This window comes from Calonectris borealis, chromosome 6, assembly GCF_964195595.1.
Source record: "Calonectris borealis chromosome 6, bCalBor7.hap1.2, whole genome shotgun sequence".
Lineage (NCBI taxonomy): Eukaryota > Metazoa > Chordata > Aves > Procellariiformes > Procellariidae > Calonectris > Calonectris borealis.
In genome coordinates, this window is record NC_134317.1 from 2,285,187 (window position 1) to 2,304,343 (window position 19,157).

Here is a 19,157-nt window from a genome sequence, read left to right on the forward strand (position 1 = left end):
AAACCTTCTCTGTAGGCAACATAGCATGAAAACAAACAAGGAGGAATGGATTAGGAGTCTTAAAATTCTACCTTTTAAAATAAAAATAAGATTTGTCTTAACATGCCTATCACCTGCATTGGAAAAGTCTCGCTAACTTTAAGCCATTCCACAAATCCATAAATCTAGATCTTTGCTGCAGCCATTGGTAATAGGCTGGATCTCATTTTTTGAGTCAAATTGGTGGATAAGCTGAATCATCAGTATATTAAAAGGAAAGGTGATGCATAAACTCAGCATATCAAAGATATGACGGAGGGAACAGCGGACTGCAGGGAGCTGGGCGGGAGGAAGCAGTTACAGCTGCACTAGAAGAACAACAACTGAAAGCATCAATTATTAAACATGGGAAAATGTTAAAAATAATGGATGTTTTAATTTGACATTTTCAGCTCACCAGCGGCTTCTGAAGGAGAACACTGTGGACCCCCTTTTGCAAGCAGAGGGGCTCAGCACTCCTGCGGCGGCGAGGGAAGAGGCTCCTGGCAGCTCCGTGCTGCGTTCCTTCCCTCTATCAGCGGGAGGTAAGGAACGTGCATGCTCGCTGTGCGCCTTAATTTATTGACTTATGTATTGAGGGAAGTGCTGCAGCAGTGTGGGAAAGGAGGTGACCCCTTCACTTGATTTGCTCTGCAATTTATTGCTCCCTGAGGGTGTTCCAAAGGAACCAAACCCAATGCTGGTGCTGCAGAGTCGCGCCTGTTCCTGCAGCTCTTCCTACCGCGGGGGACAACGGCAAAGTTTTTTCTGCTTCTGAGTCTGAAAAACGGGACGTTTCAGCCGCTCAGGCTGCCGCCGCAGGATGCGGCCCCTGCCCTCCGCCGGATGCAGCAGCTGCTCCCCCACGCAGGTATTGCCCGTGAATTTGGGCTGTGTGGTGCTCAGCTCCACCTGCACCTAAAAGGAGAGTTGCTTTGAACCTCTGCCAGGATTTGAGCCTGTAGTTTCACAGAAATAGGGTATTTCTATGACTGGAAAACTTTTAAGACCATAAAGCCACTGCTACTGGTCTTCCCTTAGAAAATGATGCTTTCGGAGCTGTTGTCTTAAGGAAGCAGCTGTAGCAGCCAATATTTTTATCATCTGGAGTAAAGATTACAATGTATACTGAATTTCAAATTTACTCAGTTTGACATTAAACAAAACTAGTTTTTTAGTCCTTCAGGTATTCATGTGTAAAACCAGTTTATTCTGATTTTACATGAATGAAAGCTAAAGCACAATTAACTTTCCCAAACTCCTCTCTCAGTTAAAACTGAAGCTTTGAGTCGCATGGGCTTGCTCTTCAGTTCAGCTGCATTTTCAGCTTTTTGTCTTTCTGTTAAGCATTCGGGGTGGAAATCCTGCCCATGCTGGAGTTTTTGTAACAGATTTTAAAAGCTCCTGGGTTTCGCTCTAGAGCTGGAGCCTAATGGATTTCAGCTGGCTCTGTATTACAAAACCAGAGTTATCCCTGTCTGGTCTCTCCTGTGCCAATCGTGTTTTTGCAGACTATCATCTTTCCTCTAAATCATCAGCTGAATGTGCTGCTAAAAACTCGGTCACCTCTTAGCCCAAATAAATGCTGACAATGTCACAGAGTAATTCAATGATCTGTTTCGAAGCCCAGTAACCCCTTACTCAAGTTAGTTTTTATATCTTAGGATGAGCTTTTATCGAAGACGGTCACGCAGCAATTTCACGGGGATTTCGCCGGCCTCCCGCCGTGCCCGTGACGCTTCCCCTGCGCCCGGCTGCTCCCCGCTTGTGCCCCTGCCCTCCGTTATCACCCGGGAACCCCTCCCGCCTGGCTCAGCACCCGTCACCTGGACCATTTCAGCGGTCAGGACCAGCAGCGAGCCCGCAGGCAGTTGTGCTGGCACACGGAGAGAACGGGGAATCGCCTTCGGTGTCCGCAATAAGCAGCCCAGGAGAGAAACACCCTAAACCATCGTCACCGCCAAAGGGTAAAGGTTATAGTGCTAAAATAAGTCGCCAGTGTGGGAGTTAGGCATCTGGGGCCCAGGTCCCGAAGGATAAGTAGCTGCTGAACTCCAGTGGATTTCACCGGCAATTAGGTAAACACCCTTTAAAACTAGTGCTAATAACAGAGGCCTCGCGGGACGATGTACGTCACTGTTGACAGTCTGGTGGAGACCCTGAGGGCACTTGGCGTGTGAAAGTCTATCTTTAGTCTTGCTTTAGCCTATCTTGTTTCTGCTTTTTTAAAACAAAGTCTTTCTTCAGTAAATTTGAAATTCACATGTTTTCTGGTATCTTGAACGGTGAAGGAGATGGTTGTTTTTAAACAGGCAGGTTTCGCTAGCTTTCAACAGCCAGTTTCATTGTAGGAACGACTCCATTCAAACCTGAAAACGATTTCCTTGCTTTTCAGTGTCAAAGCCAAAAAGATTCAACAAACTAAACAAACAAAAATATTTGTTCCGTGTTTGTGGATCAGAAATCTGTGGATTAAAAACACTTCTGCAAGAGTTAGATCGCTTTTGAATCTTTACATTTCAGCAAGGTATTCTTGACAGTGTATTTCCAAACTCTCGACCTGCTGTGGTCCGAACCCTGCCCAAGGCTGGCTGCGAGCCTCAGGGCAGGCAGGAGGGGGCTGCAGAGCTGCCTGCAGTCGTTGTCCCAGAGTTGTTTGATTTCCAACAACTCTGATATTTAGGCTTTTATTCACGTCCTTTGCCGTCCGATGAAAGAGGAGCATGCACAGCTAAATCCAAAGATGATACACCATAATGAAGGCGTCTGAGCTTGATGCAACCCCATGCTTGTGTTAATCATTATGCTTAATTTTCAGATTGTGAGTGATTGCATTAAACCATCCCATCCTTCAATAACCCTAACGAGCACACGCTGAGAACGTGCTCAAGTACAGCAAGATCTGTCACGAGACGTTCCCAAATTCAAGAGCAGTTGTCTCCTTCCCTGAAAACCAGCGTGTCCCCTGCAGCGCCGCTGCTAACGTGCCCTGTCCTGCGGCGACAAGCACAGGCGTTGCATCTCGCCGCTGCTGGTTGCAAGGCAGCAGCCCGGCAGCCGCGGGGACGGCCGGCTTGCTGAAGGCCGCCGTGCTCAGGGCGTCTTTGCCATAGCCAGGGTAATTCTGCAGTTGTTTCTGTCCATCCACCGCCATTATGTTGCTTTATAAAAAGACCCATGAAGTCATCAGTAGTTCAGCCTCCCATGGAATCATTTTCAAGGAAATGAGCTGAAAGTCGGCCAGACTCCTTGAAATGAAAATTATTTAACAAATAAAGTTTTCCTCCCCCTTGCTCTCTTATTGTGGAGAAGAAACGCATCAAAAAGCCCGAGTTGGCATGGGGGTGAGCAGAAGGGCCGTGCTTACCTCAACGTAAGACGAGTTAAGGGCTTGTCGTTTTTATCCTGATGGCGTGATACCCAGTGCTGAAAATGCTGGGTAATGTAAGGGTAGGGAAAATCAATAATTTCCCAGGGGCTGAATTTCAGTTTTATAATTTGTACTTTCCTGGTTGTTTCTTTTTTTTTCTATCCTTGGTGTGAGTTATTCAGGTAAGATCCCCATGTATGTCACCAAGGGAGCATCAATAGGAGGACTTCAGTTTGCAGAAGTTTATGTTAGCTCATGAGCTGCTGCAGATTATACCACGGAGGATACTGCTCTTAGGACAGAATGGCATAATGCCAAATGAGTTAGAGGATATTATTGGTGATGGTATCGTTCCTTTTGCAATTAAATGTCACTTTATTGACTTCAGTAATGAAGTGGTTATCTTATTGTCTAGTGCCACTGCAGAGCTGAGCAATAGGAGCAACAGCAGATTCCTTATGGCTGGTTAGCGCTGTTAATAATAGTCCAGAAAAGAATTTCTCATGGTGGCTGTTGTGTTAATGACCTTTGTGTTGTGTTAATGACCTTTCACGGAGCATTCTGCCGCTGGGAACTGCTTCTGCAAAGTATTACTGGCCACAACTACCGAGTAGGCTTAATATTTTATGGACTACTGCAGATTGTATTTCAGGATATGAGATACAATTTCAGCAATGTAAGCTAGGAATGCTAAGCATGTTGCGATCTCTCCCCCCTTGTTTTACAGTTGGAGGTGTTAGTAACCTTTCATATAAACATGTTCCATTTAAATGAGCAGAGTAAAAGAGAGACATTCCAAAAAATGGCTCTCAGACACAGGTTACAATTTGCTGAAGTCCGTAACATTGAATCTTAGACACGTGCACTTTAGCCCATTACTTAGTCAGCATCCTTCAGGTCAAGACGACTACAGACACATGAATTGTATACTGATGGAGAGATTTGGTTAGTATGGTATTTCTTGAGTATACTCATTGAGCTTTGATCTAAATCTTGACCTTCTTTTACAGCAGCTTTTGTGATCTTGCCCTTGGACGATTCTTTTAGAAGTCTGTGTCTCTTCTGAATTGCATGTTTGCTTTTCCATTTACTGCAGGAACTAGTTTGCAATATAGGGGAGTCAGAGGGGTTCAGAGGGAGAGGGATCAAGTGGCAGTGCACGATGCCATTTTACTAGAAGCTTTACAAATGAACCTGATAGTAGCACTTTTCTTCTTTTGCCCAAGAAAAAAAAGTTAAAAGGACTGTTATCTCAATTACACCTTTCTATTCATAGTTTGTTCCCTTTTTGGAAGAAAGCACGTCCTTCGTGAAAAAAAGGTATGGAGCCCTAAGTAGTAAATATTTAATTTATTCCCTCTGTTCTCACATAGGGCATGAACATTTTCCAGTAATATCGGTGCAATTGTTGTTGAACTGAAAAAGGCAGTAGAGGTGATTTCAGAATTAAGGGACTGATCACGGTTTTTGCAGAAGACAAAAAGTAAGTCCCTTCATCCCAAGTGATTTACGACAGGGAACGCCTTTATCTTATAGCTGTGTTTATCCATCCATTTATTGGTTGCTGTTGGGAAAGTTGGCAATGCTGTTCAAAGCCACATGAAACTTTCCTGCTTTCTTAGAAATAACAGACTTAATGTGAAGACTTACTAAATGATCTGAACGTGGACTGGGATATAAACGAACCTGGACTGGCTTATGATTTCTCAATAAATTGTTTCAGCTCAGTTCCATAAGAAACCACAACAACTGTGCCTCTAAATGCACTGTAAGGCTCTGCTGGGTTCAGTGAGAAGCTGGGGGAAGAATGCATGTTGAAACCAATAGATAGGTTTGAAAAGTCGAGGCAAAATTAAATCGGCATGTTGTGAGAAAACTGGACCACGTCGTAACAGCCAGCACCATTCTGACTACTGAGGTGGGACAATTCTTGTGCGTGCACCTGAGGTGAAGAAATTAGGAAGACTAAATGTTGAAATATAATTTCTTCCTTCAACATAACTGCAACAATAACCCACCTTAGGGAGTGAAAGGAAAACGGACCACCAATGCCAAGAAGCAGTAGGCACCAAAAAGGTGTGATGTAGTGTAGTCCTCATCCCACCATTTTCATACCAAGCGCTTTAAAGGGGATAGGCATTACTCGCTGATCATGCACCTGCGTGACTCCAGAGGGTCTCTGTCCCTGCAGAGCAGACCTGTCTGCCACTGCACCACCCTCCCTCTGCAACTGTTTACTGGGTGTCTGTGGCTTTAAATTATAGATCAATCTGCTTATAAGATAACATCTGCAACTCTCACCGCGGTTGCTGTAAGCTAGTGATTTGCAACAGTAATTTGCAATGGTAATAATAATGAAAAAGTTTGTCAAAAGATAGATCTGTGTTATCTTTACTGCATAGTAGTAAGGCAGAGGCTTGCCCAAAGGGACAAATGTTGTAGACAGGATAAGAACTGAAATTCTGGCTGCTAGTCATGGCTTTTCACTGGCATTTACAGCTGATATTTGTATCTCTGTTCTAAAAATATAAAAGTTTATTTATCTTATAAATAGAAAGAAAAGATTTGAAAAGAACCTCCCCTTCCTTTCCTAGTATACTAACTTAATATTCTGAAAACTAGAAATTTTGAGTTACAGATGAAAAAATTGTGTGCTGTATCTAAGGTTACCCCATAAACTCATGTTAGGAAATCTGATCAATACAATCAGAGCTGGTTTTGTATTCTTGAAGAAATCGTCCTTTGGTGTATCTTCTTTCTGGGCAGTGCCTATGTGAAAAACCCTGTTGCTGTCTTGGGAACATTAGTAGGAGAGATAAATTAGGCTGTTTGACATCATCTTGTTGATAAATGTTTTCTTTTAAGACTCTCAAAGTACCTAAGTAAAGAACAGTGGAGGCTGTGACAGATGCTGTCATGTGAGGAGAACTACCCTTCATGCCAATGACCACATTCAGTTGGGAAAAAAAACCAAAACAAGGCTGTTAATTATGTGTAAATATCTTGTGGCAATATATGGTATCTTTTACACTGTGATTTTATATCTTCAGCGTGTTTTTTTTTTTTTTTTAAATCTTATACTAATTTTTAAGTTTCTACAACTAGTTGGAGAGTTAGGTTGAGATGCGATGCATTTGTTCATCTGATTTCTCTTTGCGTCATGATATCTCATAATGAAAAAAAATAACAAATATTTGGCATCTTATAGAATCCTAGAATCATTAAGGTTGGAAAAGACCTCTAAGATCATCGAGTCCAACCGTCAACCCAACACCCCCATGCCCACTACACCATGTCCCTAAGCGCCTCATCTACACGTCTTTTAAATACTTCCAGGGATGGTGACTCCACCACTTCCCTGGGCAGCCTGCTCCAAGGCCTGACCACTCTTTCAGTAAAGAAATTTCTCCTAATGTCCAATCTAAACCTCCCTTGGCGCAACTTGAGGCCATTTCCTCTCATCCTATTGCTACCTGGGAGAAGAGACCAACTTGGGAGACCAACACCCACCTTGCTACAACCTCTTGTTTATATTCTTTTCAGTTTGGGCTTGTCTGGGTTCCCCTCCCCTCCCCATTGAATCCTCTGTTGATTCAATGTTTGACATACCCCGGTTGGACAGTAACAGAGGTGACCATGTGAGATTTGCGTGAATGGACAAAGAAAGCAAATATTCTGTGTGAGAATACTAGTTGGTATATGGTTTTGAGGAGATATACCTGCAGCAAGCAAACAGCATGTCAGTGTATATGTGTTTCCCTGTGAATTCAAATAATATTCTACCTGAAGAAGTATGGGGCAGTGATTTTGAATGCTGTTTGCATGTGTGTTACCTAGATGTAAGATGAGGAGGGAAGTGAAGCACCTTGGTGATTTTTTTCCTAATGCTGTTCTACACTAAAAACTTCAGTCCTATATCCAAAGACCATCAAGCATGGCGTTAACGTTTATTTGGATTTTATATTGCAGTTTGGACCTGTCAGAAAAAAGCAGTGATTGCAATTTCACTATGTGGGGGGGGTGGTGGTGGTGGAGGGGAGTAGGAAACAGAAGCTTGTCATGTAGACAGATTTCAGTGAGATGACAGTTCCTTCTCCGTCCAGAAACATCAGGAAGTGTGAAATGAATTTTGGTTTCATACCAATATTCCTTTCTTTCCCCCTCTTCCAACAAAGTCTTTCTGAGTCATGGCAATATACTAAGGGGTTGGTTTACATACCATACAGCTGGTAGCTTGTGCTGCTACTCATCCTGTAGTAACCTGTCAGTATCAAAAAATAAACACGAAAATAAGACACTGTAGATGATTTACTCATGGCATTTTGATTGCATTACCTCTAAGTATATTACTTATTATGATCTAATATTTTCTATTAATACTTTAAGAAAGATAAGGAGCACCGCAGTAAAAAGTGAAGTTCATCTTGTTAGAACATGTATCCTTTCCTAAAAAACCACATTTGTATGGTACTTTCATTTAAAAATACAATGTTTGCAAATATTTGTCTCAGTTGGCTGGAAAACCTAACAAGAATAAGAAAATGTATCTGTGGTATAAAAAAAGACATTATTTTTACAAATACATAGGTGTTGATTCCAGCGTTTCTGATTCCAGAAAACAGGATCAAGGGAAGATGCTTTTTTTCTGCTTGTATTTTTTTAGTTCTACAGTGAGTTAATTAGTCAGCTGTTAACGATCTAGGAAACCCTTCATCATTAGATACTGACTTGCCTCCTTCTGTGTTCAGGAATCATCACAAAAGAGTGAGTCTATGACATTGTCGTATTCAGGTTCTCAAACGCCTCAAAGCTTTGGGGCGCTGGGACACGGACGTGGTGGTTCAGGCTCGGCTGATCATTGCAGCTGTGGGTGGCTTTATAGCGTCTGTGCAGTAACTCGGTGCTAATGGCGCACTGTCCTGAGGCTGGAGGTCTACCGTGCACAGACTGCGAGTGTTACTCCTCAGTGCTATGCAACTTGTCAGTTCCAAGGATAACAGTGAAATTTCCTGTTGGATGGAAATTCCTAAGCTGACACAATCACTGACAATGCATGTGCTCCTAGCCTGTTTCATGCGGAAGAAGAAAGGTTGGCTTAATGTTCTGCCAGCTGTCGTATTGTAAAGGGAGGTCTCAGAGAAATATACGTACATATATATACATACATAATTCTAAAGGCAATCACTTGCATTTGTCTAACCAAGCCCTTCACTTCCTATTTTTTGGTAAAAAATTTTTCCTCACTTGCCACAATATTTCTGTACATCAGACCAAAATTTCCCTCCGCCTGTTGCAGAGGTCCTGGGCAGCGGATCCTCGCAGTTAAACCATCCTGTAGGTAAGCTGTTCCCACAGGTCAGCCGGGCTGAGTGCTGCTGTGGATGCTGACTCTGCACAGATGAGGTGCTTCTAGAACAGCCTCTCTTCTCATAGCCACCTCTGTCAACAACACATCAAAATCCTGTTCATTTTGGAGGCCTTTATCAGATTTTGAACAGTCAGGCTTCCACTCATGCCTCACAGTTTCATATGCTAATAAATCTTCTTCGTAGTTTCAAAACAATTACAAAAGAGAGATGTTTGCACAGGTGTCTGCAGCATAGACTGCACCTGAATTTTTTAAAATGAGAAACACCTTGTTACATTTCATATCCTCATCGGCCAATTTTGCACCTGCAGCTTATGAAGAGAAAGTTTAGTTGGACTGTTAAAGATGCACAAGTTAACTTCCTTGTGTAAGCTTTTCTTTCCTTGAATATAGCTGAAGTTCTTATGATGTGACTTTTGCATACTTCTAAAATGATATGCTGTTTTTACCGCATGATAATTAGTAGGAAAAAAAATAAGGCAAATACCGAGAAATCAAGACTTCTGGTCCTAGGAGAACATGCCTTTTCCTTTGCTTGTTCACTTAAAACCATGTCTTAGTTACTAGGCTGCATGACAGTTACAGGAATTGCAGAGATGTATGGCATGTATTCAAAGTGCAGATATTTCTTTGCTCAATCAACGCTATGCTGCCAACTTAAGTGACATATAGATTTAGTACGGAGTTCCTGAAAGTGCTTTCCTCAGATGCTTCTAATATTGTAGGAAGTCCAATCCACTGAGGTTCCCTAAATTGGGAGAATGCCCCCTTAGCTGTTTCAGTCCTGGTATCAACCAGTACCTTTGCACCAGACTTCATCATCAAGTCCACTTGGGATCTAGAAACCATGTACAGTCAAGCCTGTACTGGGTCTCAATATGATAAATGTTCTTTGGGAAAAAATACAAGATAACGGTCTACTACAGTGTTCATGCAGGCATTAGTATCTTTAAATTGTGCTGGCACTGGTAGCACAGGCACTTGTGCATTGATGTGATTACTGCAGCTTGTAATAGGTCATGGTTCATTCCCCACCTACATAGGAAGGTGCAATAAATACTGGATAACCTTGTAAGAACAGCATGGTGAGGGAAAACCCTTACCTAGCTCCCTTTTTCACTCCTTTTTTCATTATTAGTGGCGTTTCTATGACTTGCATTTTCTACACCTGTTTCCCCTATCGTTTGGATCCCCGGACTGCAAATACAAATACAGCTTGTGGGCCTCCCGGCAGAGGCTGGTAACAGCTTATCTAACGAGAATTACTTTATTTTTAGGGCTCTGAAGCTTATGTCGTGCTCTTCAGTTAATGCTTTCCTCCCAGACTAAATGGCTTTCATGTTTAAGGCTTTTTGATTGTTACAGCATTTTTCAGGTTGAGTATTAGTATCTTGCAGATTGTATATCATAAGCAACATACGTGTCACGTCTTATAGTCTCCAGTGTATTTTTAGACTTCTGATGGAGACTGCACTCTAAAGGAAAATTTTGGACACATGATTAGCCGAGGTGAGCGCCCTGTAAATGCTGTAGTACAAGATTTTTTTTCCAGCTTTCCTGTGCAAAATCTGGTAGGCAGAAAGGAATGGTGAAAAGAATGAAAAGTAACTTAAAAATGGTAGTTAAAAAATAGACACAATGACACAGAGCTGTATTCAAATATGTCCTTTTTCAATGATACAATGCTTGTTAAGTCCGGGTGGTCTACCGATTACCTCAGGAGGTTAAATATAGTACCCATGATGTCAGTAAGATTTTCCACACAAAGGGCACGACACAGAGAAGCCAGTGTAATCTCTGGCACAACAGATTTCCTGTGTAATTTTCAGTCAAACAGATGCAAGGATTGATAGAAAGTCTCTTGAGTCTTGAAGTCGTCTTCTTCAAGAATTGCAGGCTTGCAGTTCAATGATATGTACTGCCTGGGTTTCCTGATGTGGGATCTGGCCTTGGCTTGTTAAAATTCTTCCAAACTCTACCCTGGAATTTCGAGAATGATGCATTCTAAAAGAAATACAAGGGAATGAATGATCAAGACAATACACAAATGTCACTAACCGGCGAGGAGGCTGTAGCAAACTAGAATTTCTGTAACAGTTCTGTCTTTTGGGGGTGAGGGGGTTACAGTGTGGCTGCCCTGTGGTCCTTCCATACTGATCCTCTATACTAGGATTAGCTTACATATTTTTCATAGGTGGAAGACTGCCTCCCAAAAGGAACTAAATGCAGCTCTAGAAAAAAAGTAGTGGGTTTTTGTATGTGAACGCTGTGTGGGTTAGGGGAGTGAGTATACGTAGGCTGCTACTTCATAGTTCTTGTGTTATATACCTCCTAAATAAATCTAGAGAAGGTCACGTGTTATTTCCTTCCTTATTCCCTCCCCCAGTGGTTACTGTTTGATAAACAGGACAATATTTTAAAAAGTTAAGTACAAGAAAATATTTTCTGCTTTAAAATTTTGGACCATTTAAATGCAAAACAACATCTTCCTCTACCTTAGTCATCTTGTACCATTCTGTCTTTTTAGTTCAAAACTGCTGAGCATATGCATATTTATGTACTGTGGATAAAACAATGCGGTCTGGTGTGCTAACCTGTGTCAGAACTGCCAGGCTGTCACCTACAGCAGAATTTTCCTAGTGCCTTTGAAACATTTGACCCCCAGAAAGTCAAATTGGTATTCTCAGAATATTCTAGCAAACAGTGACTTGAAATACGAGTCACAGACACAAATTTTCACAATAAAGCAATTAAAAAATATTAAAGGAATATTAACTATTAGTATTCCATTTACCTCATGCATGTTCTACTTCAGCATGCGATACTTGCTGATATTTTGATATGAATACGTATCATGGACATTTTAACAGTCCTGAGAAGTGAATTATATGAAATATAACAATGAGCATAGTAGTTTATTTCCACAGTGAAGACCAATGTATAGTCATATGTCAAGATACATGTGCATGTGTTTAGGCATTATATATAAATATACAAACAACTTATTTATATATAGGCAGGTTTGTAAAGATCCATTTATTGGTATGTGTTGTATGTACATAAAAGCACTTAAATAAGTGAACACTAAATTTTCACCAATAAAAGCCAGTTGTGGACTTGAGTAGAAATCACAGAAAATGTAGTGGTGTTTTTTCAGTTTTAAACAAAAATGAAGCTAGTAGTGATAGTTTTGTCAGAGTTGTTCCCTGAGATTTGGAGCTGAAGGAGCACAGCAGCAAATGTAAGGACTGAAAGATTTGCTAGCAGCCGTAGGTGACCTAAGAGCACTCTCCTCCCCTCTTCTGATGTCAGAACATAAATCTTATGTTCTGTCCAACTTTTCATTTCAGCAATAACACTTTTGCTTCTTAAACTCCTTCTGTAATTTTTTGGGTTATTCCATGCTTCGTTTCCAGCCCTGAACTGTCTGCTGCTAAAGATCTGCCATGTTTCACAGCAAAGACAGCTGCATTTCAATAGCAGAAAAAGTGGAACTTGCATCCTGCATGTAATTTTGGCCTTGTTTAGTGTCTTTCTAAATAACATCTGTTGAACAGCACTGTAATAGAATCTGAAGGTGATGATCTAGTAAGCTAGGAGTTGCAGAGTATGTCGCTAAGGGAGAGATTGCTTGCAGGAACTTGCAAGAGAACTGCACAGAAAATTGCATCCCCTTTGAAAATGCTTGCTAATTTTGTCAGAATAACCATCAGGACAGAGGAATATAAGCTTCTGTTGATTTAAAACAGGTGATTGGAATGAGGCATAATAATATCCAATATTGTAGCAGTGACTATGGGGGAATGCCATTTACAGGAAGAGCAATGTAAAGTACAACTGTTAAGTCTCAAAAAGAGGCCATGAACCCAGAAAAGAACCAAGAAGGGGGATGGTGAGTCACCAGCCATGGCACTAATTTTGGCATCAACAGAGATTTGAGCTGGAAACGACAATAATTAATTACATTAATATAATACATTTAATAATAAAAAAAAGGCCCTTCACTACATAAAGGTTTGTCATCACTTACATAGATGTCACATTATGCATCCAATCGACTGAAAAGCAGTGAACTCTGAAGAAAAAAATGACTCTGAGTTATTCCTGGAATGCACACACACAGGATCCGGATTGGAGAGCAGAAGGTTAAACTGACATTGCTCTCGTGAGACTCCATCAACATGCTATATTCATTTCTGGACATCTTCAAAAGATGTTAAGAAATTGAAGGACTTTTAAATAAACAGAGATAAGATAAAAAGGGGAAGGATTGCCTAGTAAAGCAAAATGCTAAATAACTGAAATCATATAGCTTGCCTAAAGGAGAAAGGGACAGATCTACAGCTCTGTGCAGAGTATAAAATACTTGGCAGTAGTGAATGAGATATGATATTTCATCTGGATATAAATATTAACTTCTGGAAAGAGTTAAGGAACAAGAAGGTGTCTCTCAAGGGCTCCTGACAATCATTTATTGAATTATGTGATACAGTGTATGAAAAGAGATCATTGTTGGTATTGGCTTTTAAATGCACCTCCTTGAAGAACTAAAGCAATCCTATTATGTGAGTCAACTAGATGACCTAAGAGGTCAGTTCTGTTATCATCACCATGATTCTCCTCCATACATCATATAATTCTTGACATTCTAAAATACTTTGTACGTTAGAGTTGCTCCCCTGTCGCTTAATCTGTTTATCATGTACTCTTAGTCTTTCTTCACCAGACATATTGGCTGTTAATCGGGTTCCTTGCAAGTTTTTCCGTGCAAGTATTCAGGTTTTACATGTTCCCAGGTCCATGTGTTCAGCTATGTAACATTTCATAAGAAGTGATAAAACTATTCACATGTGATTTGCATCAAGTTAAGCTGATAAAGCACTTCAGGTATACTTAAGGGATGAAATTAAAGACAGGCTTATACTAAAAATGTAGTTTGAAGTCCAGACTCCTCTCTCCTTTCTCTGAAGTTCAGAGATTCTTGAATTCGGAGAGTTTTGATTCAGGTACAATATAGGAATGAAATTGTCTCTGTCAATTCAAATTAATCATTATTATAAAGTCTGAAAGAAGAAAATGGCATGTTTTTTTTCCATTTGAGTGCTCCCTTGGATTTGCCAAAGATCCATTTCAGCAGAGACCTGGTGAAGTTCAGTCAAGCTCTGGCGTGTTTTGGGTTTCCTCGGGAGCACAGAAGTGCCCAGCTCCCTTTTCCTTCATGTTGCTGAGAACAGGTGGCCTCCTCCGGGTCACCAAGTATATTTAGGGCTGAAACTCGAGCGGGCTGGAGCCAGATTGGCTGCGCTAGCCACATGCGTAATTAGGAGCCGATGCACCAGGCTCGCTCTCGCCCAGTGCTGCTCAGGAGGGAAGACTGGAGAGGCTTTGCTCCTAAGGATATTTACTAGATGTTGCTGGTAAGAACATTTTAATCACATTTGACTTCTTTTCCTTAGAATAGGATCGTGAGCTGTTTGCCGATTGTGTAGTTTTTTGGGAGAAGTAGTCGTGCCTTGCCCATGGAAGTCAGATTTTCTCTCTGGATGACCAGTGGCTAATTGCAGTAAAAGAAAAGGACCTGGAACTCTGTTTTGGAAGTGTAACTGAAGATTATAATAGTGACAGGTTGTATAGGTTGTATCCTTATATGCAATCCCTATTTCTTGGGTTTGTTCATAAACTTTGGCCTACTTTTTCACACAACGTGCCACTTATTGAGTTATTCTTCATTTATTTTAATAGCTAACATTCTGGTTTAACAAATTGATTTTTTTTTTTGTAATTTTTCTCAACACATTGGAACTAAAAAGGGACAGTATTCTATGTTCCTATATTTAACCTGCATTACTAGACTTCACTTGCCTCAGAAGGAATTGCAGTTTAGCCAGCTAAACAAAACCACCCCGTCATTTGGTAGTATTAGCTTACATGGCAAATATCTTTGGACTCAGGAACAGCTGTTCCAAAGCCTCATCCCCTACCAACATTAGAAACAGGGCTGTAGTCTCTGGTGGAAAATTGTAGCTTTGCCTCATAGCAAAATCATTGTGTTAATTAATTCATTTAAAGGTTTTGACAGTAATCTGTACTTTGTAATTCAGCCAACTGTATGGCTTTTCATATTTTCCAGGTCTGAAGAAATAGAGAGAAAAAAGCCACAAGAGCTAAAAAAACCCACAAACCCCAGAGCATCTGTATAGGCTAATGCTGGGAAGACAGAAATTGCCTCATTAACCTAAGGTCACTTAAAAAAAAAAATCTTTTTCTACATTATGCTTTTACTTGTGAATGAATATAGTAGAATATACAGATAAAGCTCCCATTCAAACAGGAGCTTGAATAATGTAATGAAATAGTGTAGCATACTCACAGAGAAAAGAAAAATTCTTCAAATAATTTTGTTGTAATGAAAAAAATCAAATCGTGCTTCAAGAAATCTCTTCCTCTCATTATTTTCTTTTTTATTTTCATTGAATTCTAGTACTGATGTTACAACTACTAAAGTATTTGTCCAAAATTGTGATTTATATCAGTATGTTTAAAACTTAATCCAATGCCTTCCCATAATAGTCAGAAACAAAGCAATGCCAGATCCCAACTTTAGTTCTCTCTGTTGTTCAATTCTTTCACTGATTTGCCAACAACATTGTAATAAGGTAACTAGTTACTAACTGTGACCCAGGCGCTTTATGAACTTGACTATGTTGTACTATTCTCATAGTACTTTCAGTCTTCGGCTAATACTGTATATTCACACTTCCATTTGCTGCGTGACCAGTGAGTGGGCGAGAGACAGAAGAATACCCTCAAAATGGAGGAAGAAGAATATGAAGAAGTTGTGGAGGTAAGAAGAAAATCTGAGAGTAGAAATATGTTTCCTGCCTTGTGAATGAATATGTTAATTACTTTAATGAGACATTGCTCATGAGCATGGAAGATTGCTTGATGTTTTATCTCTGAAAATTAGGGTATGATTGGATATCTATTAAATGGTTTGATCAGTGAAAAACAACAACAACAACAACAACAACAACAAAGTTGCTCTCAGTGGAGCAAAGTCTCCCTGGTTCCTGTCATAGTTTCTCTGTTTAAATAAGGATTGTAACCATTGCACACCCGCATGGCAAGCTTTTGTGATTACTCTTCTGCATAATTATAGATGCAATGGGCCATCTCTTCTCCCTCCTGGCTTGCCCTCCGTCATCCAATCCATGCTAGAGAGGATGACTTTGGAAGCCACTTTCTAGCCTCGCCTCTGTGCCCGCTGCAATGCAGAAATGCAGCAGTTTCATGCCACCAAGGTACCATTAACCAATTTAGCCTTAGAAGTTGCAGAGGTGGAGCTAGATTTAAACCTGTAGATGTCCATGGAGTTGGATCAGGGATTAATTTGCCGATAGGTCATTTAAACTCACAGTTATATGCCTAATTATTTAGTCTCAGCAATTTGACCAAAAGAATCCCCAGGAACTGGGGAGTCTACAGCTTACTATTATGAGCGAGTGCCGTTGGAATAATGACTTTGCTGTTGAAAGAGTATATGAGGTTAACAAACAGTGTGGTCTTACCCATTGCATTATTACTGTTCTGAAATTAAATTATGTGTAATGAAATACATAAGTGATTATAACAAATTGCTCAGTGTTTGAGGAAAAGAAGATAGCACAAATACAGACATCCCACAACTTTTTATCTCCATACTATGTTCAATGGACTGTTGATTTCAGGCAGTGTGACAGCATTGAGCCCTGACTGCCGACTTTATACATTTCAAATAGCGAATGAAGCAAAGTCAAATGGTTTGCCAGTTGAATTAGTTAAATGTGGTTTGCAAAATAAGCGTTACCGTTCGTAAAGTCCATTTTGAAGACATTGTACCACTGAGTTATAAAGACTCCAGTCCTTCATTAAGTTTTCATGTTACTTGTAACTGCCTTTATGCTTCCTGAGCATTATGTGCTCCCTGTAACAAAATGCATATTTATTTGCTGTCAGTGTTTATTTGTTGCTGCTGGAATTATGGTATGTTGTGCTTTTTGTCTACACAACTCTGTTTCATTCTTTGTTTTTAATTTTCACCGACTGCTTTCCTGTAACCACATCCCTAGGACAGACCGAGATGGTGCTGCTTTAGTAGCTTCCCTCGAGATATTCATAGTGAGAAGTTAAATAAAACAGGAACAATAGCATCTGGTACAATTTTAAGGCAGCTTAAGCCTTTCCAGAGTTTTCTTAACAAGAATTCCACTTCTATATGAATGACCTATTTCAACCTCCAAGAGTTCTATCAGAAATTCATCTTCCGAAAGAGTAGAAAATTATTGCTGAATAATGAGTGGCTGAGAAAACACTGCGGATTTTAAGATACTATTTTTTCTTTCTCTGGAGTTGTTAGCCTGCACCGGACATTGTAGCTATTTGCGATGTGCAAAAAACCACAGTGAATGACAGAAATCTTTGCCGCTGAGTTACCTGCGGCTTTGTGGAAGGTGGGTCAAACACAGTATAGGGCCAGTGAGCAGAAATTGCCTCAAAACAGCCCAGTATGAGACAGCTTGAAAAGCATGGGCTAGTTACGGGAACCTAACTTTGAAGTAGAAGCTTGGGAAAAGGGCTTGAATTTTAATCAGAATTTTTTTAGGGCTTGATTCAAAGGTTTTTCTGTTCCCACGGTTTTGGCATGTGACCCCAAGCAAATAATTGCTGAGGAGATTTTCAAAAAGAAAACCTGCATTTTACATTTTCTGCTTTCTGGAAGTCAGTGGCAAGTTAAGCACCTTTTGAATCAAATAGCTGCTGTTTACTGCAGCGGATGGAGCAATACCTTTAAATGTCTTTTTTCTTCACTAAGCAGCGAGGGGAGATGGAAGGCGAAGCCTCGGGGCGGTGAAGCCTCGGCGCGAGCGGCTCCTCTCAGCGCGGCCGCCATCTCCCGCGCCGGCGGGACGGCGCCATCGTGCGGCCGCCATTTTCTGTGTGGCCTCAGCAAGTGGCGAGCAGGGCGGCGGCGGGTCTGCGTCTGCGCAGCGGCTCTGGTCGGAACTGGCTCCGGCTCCCGGCCGCTGTGGGGAAAGGGAAGCTGCTAGCGGGGGAGCGAAGCCCGCTGCAGGCAAGGGTGTTGCCCTTGATCTCCGGTGGGAGGTGTGTTCTGGTAAGGTCACTCAGTTGCACTGCAGGTTGCTGAAGGAAGAGGTGAGCAGGCTTTGCACCATCATGGACGTGAAGAAGAGGTTGACAGCACCTTCATGAAAAGCAGAGCCACACATGGCGAGGAAGGAGTGCCAGTTGGAGACCCTGGTTAAATAGGGTGATGGAGGGTGGCCGTCAGGGTGGCCGAGGCAGGAAGATCATGGCTTCTGGCAACAGGAGGAAGGTTCATACTCCATCTGCAGATCTGCCACTTTAGAGTAGATGTAGCACCCTGGGAACTTCTTTAGGCAGCTGGAGAAAGCCTCACAGGCACAGCCCTTGTGCTTATGGATGGCTGTAACCACCCTAGTATCTGCTGGAAGAGCCTATGGCTGGGCACAAGCAACCTAGGAGATTTCTGGAAAGCATTGAAGATAAATTTCTCGATGCAGTTGATTGATGAACTAACAGGGAGGGATGCTCTGCTGGACATGCTACTCACAAACAAGAAAGAACTGGTGGAAGATGCAAAGATGAAGGGCAGCCACAGCTGCAGAGACCACGAGACTGTGGAGTTGAAGATTCAGAGAGGAGTGAGCAAGATAAATGGAATTACAATCCTGGACTTCAGAAGAGCAGATTTGGGCCTGTTCAGGGACGTGCTTGGGAAGATCCCATGGGAAACAGCCCTGGAGGGCAAAGGGGCCCAGGTGAGCTAGGTGATCCTCAAAAACAATTTTCTCAGAGCGCAAGAATGGTTCAGTCCAATGTGCAGAAGTCAAACACAGCAGAAGACTGGTATGGTTGAACAGGGAGCTCCTGACTGAGCTCAAACACAAAAAAAGAAGTGTACTGAAGGTGGAAGCAGGAACAGGCCACTTGGGAGGAACATAAAGACATGAGATATTATAAGCGCCATTCCTACGTGCGCAGGCAAAGTTCAGCTGGAGTTGAAGCCAGCTGAAGAACAGCAAGAAAGGTTTCTGCAAGTGCCATCAGCAGCAAAAGGAAAGCTAAGAGAGTGTGGGACCATAGTTCAGTGAAGCTAGTGACAAGGAACAGGCAAAATACTGAGGTACTTGAAGCCTTTTTTGCCTTGATAAGGCTTGTCCTATGGTCTTCCACATCTCTGAGCTTCCTAGCAGAGACATGGGAGCGAAGTGGTAGCCACAGCAGAGGAAGACAGAGTTAGAGATGACTTAGCCCACTGGGATGTACATAGTTCCGTGGGACCAGAGGGGGTGGATCGAGGGATGCTGAGGGAATGGCTGA

The 19,157-nt window shown here is 41.6% G+C and overlaps 1 protein-coding gene across 1 annotated transcript in view; it reads left to right on the top strand.

Moving 5' to 3' along the window:
• Positions 1-507: 507 nt before the first annotated feature.
• NEB (nebulin) overlaps positions 508-19,157 on the top strand; it is a 143,446-nt gene continuing 124,796 nt past the window's right edge. The window contains exons 1-5 of the mRNA XM_075152645.1: positions 508-563; positions 1,683-2,096; positions 4,762-4,871; positions 14,887-14,996; positions 15,535-15,600. Coding sequence (XP_075008746.1) covers positions 15,568-15,600 — 33 coding nt within the window. The 5' untranslated portion in view covers positions 508-563; positions 1,683-2,096; positions 4,762-4,871; positions 14,887-14,996; positions 15,535-15,567. The remainder of the gene's footprint in view (positions 564-1,682; positions 2,097-4,761; positions 4,872-14,886; positions 14,997-15,534; positions 15,601-19,157) is intronic.